The sequence below is a fragment of the Cervus canadensis genome, chromosome 10 (genome assembly GCF_019320065.1).
Source record: "Cervus canadensis isolate Bull #8, Minnesota chromosome 10, ASM1932006v1, whole genome shotgun sequence".
NCBI classification, from domain to species: domain Eukaryota; kingdom Metazoa; phylum Chordata; class Mammalia; order Artiodactyla; family Cervidae; genus Cervus; species Cervus canadensis.
The window spans coordinates 25,684,220-25,692,037 of record NC_057395.1 but is presented as its reverse complement, the minus strand read 5'-3'; the positions used below and the strand labels follow the sequence as shown (position 1 = coordinate 25,692,037).

Sequence of the window (7,818 nt, the reverse complement as noted above, 5' to 3'; positions counted from 1 at the left end):
ACTGGACATAAATTCCAGGTGAGTTGAAGGAGAAAGAGATCAGGGACTTGTGGGGAAAATGCAAGCTGAGAATGAAAGGAGAGATTCTATGAATACAGGAAAACAAACATAGCCAGGTTTGAACTCTAATATTTAAAGCCTGCTAAAGGCCAGTGACAGATGACACCAGGATGAGAGAAGAGCCGAGGGTGAGAAGTTTCTAGGCTGACTGTTAAATAGATGTAGCTCGCTGATGAGTGTGCCCATGTGGGATTTTAATTACTCAGACATCTGTTTAGTGAAGTGTATACTAAATAGTGATCAAATACAGAGATCAAATTATGTGGGGAGGAGAGTGGAGATGACATTCATGACTCAGAAAGGAGAGCTATCAGCCAGGAGAAAATCAATCCCGGCTTTACATATCACCAACAGAGAAGCAATTATTTTAGATGTGGAGCTAGTTAGCATCATAGGTCATGAATTTAATTAAATAACCTTCAGAAAACAGAACAAACCACAGTATTTAACTGTCAGTAAGACATGCTGCAAATTAATGGTCCAAATTCCTCCTCTTCTCTCCTTACAGTTGTCAGTGACAAAACAAGGTAAAAGAAACTAATAGTTGATGTGACAACATGGATGGACTTGGAGGGAATTATGCTACATGAACTAAGTCAGACAAAGACAAATACTGCATGATCTCACTTGTATCTGGAATATAAAAAATACAGAAATGAATATAATAAAACAGAAACAGACACAGATACAGTGGTTACCAGTGGGAAGAGGGAAAAGGGGAAGGGCAAATTAGGGGTAGGGAATTAAGAGGCACAAATTACTATGTATAAAAGGATACATTAAACAGCACAGGGAATATAGCCAGTAATTTATAGTAACTTTAAATGGAGTATAATCTATAGAATTATTGAATCACTGTGTTGTACACCTGAAGATATTATAACATTGCAAATAAACTATACAATTAAAAAAAATAATTAAAGCCAGTTTGATCCTAAAAAAAAGCCCAAAGTGCCTTAACCAATGGGTAAATGCAATAGTTACAATTAAGACGGTCATTTGATCCTTTTAAACTCTGAAATAGAAAAGCTACAAATCTGTTTTTTCTACACAGTGAATTTTGTAGCAAAATAAAACACAGTATACACAAACCTCACCACTTGCTAGCACCTAACTTAATCAAAGTTAGATGACTGGAAAACACAACAAATCTTTCATGCTTTCAAGGTCAGTTTCTAAATTTGACATCTTAGACTCGAGTTGGCCTTACCCAGGAATTTAAGGTCAGGGTTTATGAATTTAAGGAAAGGGTTGGAGATCTGAAAACACAACAGAATAATCCTTCATTCTTTCAAGGTTAGTTTCTAAACTTGACATCTTGAATTGGAGATGGCCTTACCCAGGAATTTAAGGTCAGGGTTTATGTTAAGCAGGACCTCAAATCAAGTTTAGAAACAAGCAAATCTTTAATCCTGTATTTAAGGGGATAGTTTGAGAGGAAAGGTTAGAAAAACAGATCAACCTCCTGTTGTAAATATGAGGTTGTCATTTGTTTTTACATACTGCATGAAATATGCCTGTTTGGTGGTCAGTGTCTTCTATCTATTTTACTCCCCGTGTCTGGGCAAATGTGTTTATATTAGAAAACTCCATGAGGGCAGGAAATTTAGCTTTTCTTTATCATAAATCATCTGGTATAAATTCTACTTATCTAAGAGTGTGGGGCCTGGTGTGCCCAATTGCTGGCCAAAAAGTATATTCATTGACTGTCAGCATTGTCCCTAAATCACATATTGGTTTGTACAGAATGGAATAGTTGACAAAATTGTTTTATGCATCAATGCAAGCTATCGTCATAAGCATCTTATGAGTCAGCTGAACAAGTATTATCAGTCTTACTAACTGACAGACATGACTAGAACCCAAATATCTCCTTTCAGGCATCACTGATACCTATGCACCTATTTCTGCAACAGGTAACTGAATGAATAAAGTTCAATCAATAGTAAGATTCACCCAATCTGTTCCTGAAGTCCTAAAAATAAACTGCTGTTAATCTAAGTTAAATGAGATATCCTAATGACAGTCGAATTTCAAATAAACTTCAGGGGCCAGGGAGGGGAAATAGTAAGACAGGGTTTGCTCAGGCCAGAGGATTGGAATTGACAAAATTCAAACCAGGGGTGAAAATAACAAAGAATAGAGGACAAATGCTATTTTTCCTCTAGTATAAATAGAAAAAAAATTTTTTTTAATCTCTGGATAGACTTTTCAAAGAATAAAGAAAGCTTCATTTTGCTTTAAGCCAAGAAACATTTCATAGCATACATTTTCCAAATTGCATGATTACCTTGAAACACCCATTCAAACTTAAATGTTTTATTTTCCTCAGTTTAAAACTATTTGGTAAGTATGAAATGATGTAAGAAGTGAAATTTCTCAAACAAAAAATATAATAGCAAGAAATACATAATTAGAAATTCACTATTCCCATAACATTTGCTAGACTGATATAAGGCAAAAAGAAATGGGATTATCTTGGGTTTGATAAAATTTTAAAAGATACAACAAAGCTACATATTATTAGAAAATGATGACAGAGATTAGTCTAGAAAATATCAAAAATAAATGGATAGGTTTCTTTTGAGAGGGGGGAAAAAAAGAGTCCAATAGGAAACCTGAAGGCTAACCTGACTGGAAACTATGTCCAAGGGGGCTCTCTGGTTATCATTTACTTCCTCTTCAGGCCTCCTGGGTAGATCACTGTCAGGAATGTCCCTTTAAATAATAATAATAAAAAAAAAGACACACACATGCCAACTAACCAAGACTCCTGAATCCAATCATATATTCCCCAAGGTTAGTAACACCACATAGGGAAAATAAAAAGGACAATACTAATGCTTTTTTTATTTAAAATTTTATAACAACTCCCTCTTAGCTTCCTTTCAGCTCCATTTGTGAAAATGCATGTAAAGTCTGAGTATCTTTTTCAAAATTTTCCTTAAATCCCTGAAAATGTGACTTTTGAAACTTGGAAATGTGAAACTAGGACAAGGAAACACTGAGGACCCATTTCACTTGCTTGCTTCAATAGAAGGCCTAGACTAAGAAGAAACCTTTCAATGAAAATGAGAGGGATGTCTGCAATAGTACAATGCTTAATATTAACTTCTACACTATCCAGCCCCAGGAAAGGTAAGGAACAGTTCAGGGAAGAGTAAGATGAGAGACAGAAAACTTAGGAGGAAGAGGAAACTTCCTAAATTCTTAGGAAAACCTGCCAGGGTACCGGTAGAGTTCATGTGTTCAGATAATGCATTTGTGTAACCAGCGTCAGCTTCTTTCAAATGCCTTGACTTTGTCCCTGTGTCCTCTTGCAACTACTTCCCTTGGGTATCCTTAGACTTCCCAAGGCCAGCCTTCCTTGCCTGTGCCTATGAGGAACTGGCAAATTAATTAAGAGTTTCTGAACACTATCTTTCGTTAGAAGTGTGAGCATGTGTGGTCTTTAATGGAACAATAACAAATTTGTGAAGACCCTTTATTGTCTTTTTTAAATTTGCCTTTCCATCAGATCCTATGCAAAGGATCATGACTAGTTCCTTCATACATTCAAACCACTAGATTTTAAAGTGTTACATAAATTTAGAAAATATTACCCAAAAGTATTTCACAATGACTAAATTAGTATGTATTTAGTTCAAATACTTAGAAAGAACTTTAATAAATATCATTCACAAATACTCTGCTGTCAATTCGAGCATAAAAATGTAACTTTGCTCAGTTAGTAAGTGGTTGATAGCTGTCCACTCTCTGCAGAAGTGTTTCTGAATATCCAGGGGAATAATACCTGAAAAAGAAAATTTTCTATTAGATCTTTGTGAAAAGATTTGGCACAGTATGCACAAAAGATTCAATGTAAGATATTTATCTGAAATAATCCTTTGAATGAAATCTCTAATACACCAACCAATTATACTGCAGGAATGCTTTCTGTATGAGGTTAGAAATGATCAAGGAAGAGAACACCAGCTCACAAGACTGTACCAGAAACACAGCAAAATATTTAAGGAGTATCAATGCAATGGCAAAGAAAGGGTATTTTCAAAGGAGCCAAAGTACTGGAGCTTCAGCATCAGTCCTTCCAATGAATATTCAGATTGATTTCCTTAAGACTGACTGGTTGGATCTCCTTGCAGTCCAAGGGACTCTCAAGTGTCTTCTCCAATACCACAGTTCAAAAGCATCAATTCTTCAGCGCTCAGTTTTCTTTATGGTCCAACTCTCACATCCATACATGACCACTGGGAAAACCATAGCTTTGACTAGACAGACCTTTGTTGACAAAGTGATGTCTCTGCTTTTTAATATGCTGTATAGGTTGCTCATAGTTTTTCTTTCAAGGAGCAAATGCCTTTTAATTTCATGGCCGCAGTCACCATCTGCAGTGATTTTGGAGCCCGAGAAAATAAAGTCTGTCACTGTTTCCATTGTTTCCCCAGCTATTTGCCATGAAGTGATGGGACTGGATGCCATGATCTTCATTTTTTGAATGTTGAGTTTTAAGCCACCTTTTTCATTCTCCTCTTTCACTTTCATCAAGAGGCTCTTTAGTTCCTCTTTGCTTTCTGCTCTAAGGGTGCTGTCATCTGCATATCTGAGATTATTGATATTTCTCCCAGCAGTCTTGATTCCAGCTTGTGCTTCATCCAGCCCGGCATTTCACATGATGTACTCTGCATATAAGTTAATAAGCAGGGTGACAATGTACAGCCTTGATGTACTCCTTTCCCAATTTGGGATCAGTCCGTTGTTCTATGTCTGGTTCTAACTGTTGCTTCTTGACCTGCACACAGATTTCTCAGGAGGCACATGGATCACAGTCTTGTCTAACTCTGAAACTATAAGCCATGCCGTGTAGGGTCACCCAAGACAGATGGGTCGTGGTGGAGAGTTCTGACAAAACATGGTCTACTAGAGAAGGGAATGGCAAAGCACTTCACTATTCTTGTCTTGAGAACCCCATGAATAGTATGAAAAAGCAAAAAGATATGACACTGAAAAAGATGAACTCCCCAGGTCAGTAGGTACCCAATATGCTACTGGAGAAGAGTGGTGAAATAACTCCAGAAAGAAGAGACGGGGCCAAAGCGAAAACAACATCCAGTTGTGGATGTGACTGGTGGTGGAAGTAAAGTTCAATGCTGTAAGAAACAATACTGCATCAGAACTGGAAAGTTAGGTCCATGAATCAAGGTAAATTGAAAGTGGTCAAACAGGAGATGGCTGTTTTAGGAAACAGTGAACTAAAATGGACCAGAATGGGTGGATTTAATTCAGATGACCCTTATGTCTACTACTGCGGGCAAGAAACCCTTAAATGAAATGGAGTAGCCCTCATAGTCAACACAAGAGTCCAAAATGCAGTACTTGGGTGCAATCTCCAAAATGACAGAATGATCTCTGTTCCTTTCCAAAGCAAACCATTCAATATCACAGTACTACAAGTCTATGCTCCAACCACTAATGCCAAGAAGCTGAAGTTGAACAATTCTATGATGACCTACAAGACCTTCTAGAACTAACACCAAAAAAGATGTCCTTTTCACCACAGGAAACTGGAATACAAAAGTAATAGGTCAAGAAATACTTGGAGTAACAGGCAAGTTTGGCCTTGGAGTACAAAATGAAGCAGGGTAAAGGCTATGGAGTTTTGCCAAGAGAACATGCTGGTCATACGAAACACCCTCTTCCAACAACACAAGAGATGACTCTACCCGTGAATAACACCAGATGTCAATTCCAAAATCAGACTGATTATATTCTTTGCAGCCAAAGATGAAGAAGCTCTATACAGTCAGCAAAAATAAGACCAGGAGCTGACTGTGGCTCAGATCATAAACTCCTTACTGCCAAATTCAGACTTAAATTGAAGAAAGTAGGGAAAACCACTAGACCATTCAGGTATGACCTAAATCAAATCCCTTATGACTATACAGTGGAAGTGACAAATAGATTCAAGGGATTAGATCTGATAGACAGAGTGCCTGAAGAACTATGTACAGAGGTTTGTGACACTGTACAGGAGGTGGTGATCAAAAGCATCCTCAAGAAAGAGAAATGCAAAAAGACAAAATGGTTGTCTGAGGAGGGCTTACAAATAGCTGAGAAAAGAAGAGAAGCTAAAGGCAAAGAAGAAAAGGAAAGACATAACCATCTGAATGCAGAGTTCCAAAGAATAGCAAGGAGAGATAAAGAAGCCTTCCTCAGCGATCAATGCAAAGAAATAGAGGAAAACAACAGAATGGGAAAGACTAGAGATCTCTTCAAAAAAACTAGAGATACCAAGGGAACATTTCATGCAAAGGTGGGCTAAATAAAGGACAGAAACAGTATGGACCTAATAGAAGCAGAAGATAATTAAGAAGAGGTGACAAGAATACACAGAAGAACTATATAAAAAAGATCTTAATGACCCAGATAATCATGATGGTGTGATCACTCACCTGGAGCCAGACATCCTGGAATGTGAAGTCAAGTGAGGGCCTTAAGAAGCATCACTACAAACAAAGCTAGTGGAGGTGATGTAATTCCAGTTGAGCTATTTCAAATCCTAAAAGATGACATTGTGAAAGTGCTGCACTCAATATGCCAGCAAATTTGGAAAACTCAGCAGTGGCCACAGGACTGGAAAAGGTCAGTTTTCATTCCAATCCCAAAGAAAAGCAATGTCAAAGAATGTTCAAACTACCGCACAACTGCACTCATCTCACATGCCAGCAAAGTAATGCTCAAAATTCTCCAAGCTAGACTTCAACAGTACATGAACCGAGAACTTCCAGATGTTCAAGCTGGATTTAGAAAAGGCAGAGGGACCAGAGATCAAATTGCCAACATCTGTTGGATCATTGAAAAAGAGAATTCCAGAAAAACATCTACTTCTGCTTTATTGACTATGCCAAAGTCTTTGACTGTGTGGATCACAATAAATATATGATACAATAAATGGATTAAAAAAACTAGCAAGTGTAATTTAAAATTTTCTAAAACACTTGGAATAATTAAAACTCCTAAGGTGTTTTCTCCAGATAAAACCTAACATGCAAGACTTACTTTATCCTTTGTTAATTATCTTTATCTCTCCTCAGGTGCTTGACTTAAAAACTCATAACTTATGTTACATTAGTTTCTTCCACAATTTGTCAAGTTACTGTGGATAAAAGAGCTGTGTTTTCTCAATAGTGTGCTTACAAGCAGTCACAGATAAACATGTGCATACATGCATACATAAAGAGCTACATTAAAGAATATTTCTGCACCAAGGGCTTGTGTGATTGCTCACTCAGCTGTGTCTGACTCTTTGCAACCCCATGGACTGTAGCCTCCCAGGCTCCTCTGTCCATGGGATTATCTCAGCAAGAATATGGGATTGGGTTGCCATTTCCTTCTCCATGGGATCTTCCCAACCCAGGAATTGAACCGACATCTCTTGTATTTCCTGCATTGGCAGGTAGACTCTTTATCCAAGTGTATCCTAGCCACTTGGGAAGTCCCAAAAGGCCTCCTATCCTTGAGAAAAATTGCCCCTAGACAGTGAGTCTCTTCAAAGTATTCCTAAACAAGGAAGTTACAGCTGTCTCTCCATGAGTTAGTCACAAATTTTAAAGCAGGCCTCACCTTCCTAGGTCTTATAAATGCATTAGACACAAGGTAAATACTTTTTATAGAAATGGTAAAGAGTGAGTGGATTTAGAAAAACCAAAACTTTAAAAATCATGCTGTTTCACACGGTAGCCACTAGCTACAGGTGGCTCT

At 37.6% G+C, this 7,818-nt stretch overlaps 1 protein-coding gene across 1 annotated transcript in view; it reads right to left on the bottom strand.

The window, feature by feature from the left end:
* Positions 1–3,530: 3,530 nt before the first annotated feature.
* SPAG6 (sperm associated antigen 6) overlaps positions 3,531–7,818 on the bottom strand; it is a 78,186-nt gene continuing 73,898 nt past the window's right edge. Inside the window, exon 11 of the mRNA XM_043479460.1 lies at positions 3,531–3,853. Within this exon, the coding sequence (XP_043335395.1) occupies positions 3,784–3,853 (70 nt within the window). The 3' untranslated portion in view covers positions 3,531–3,783. The remainder of the gene's footprint in view (positions 3,854–7,818) is intronic.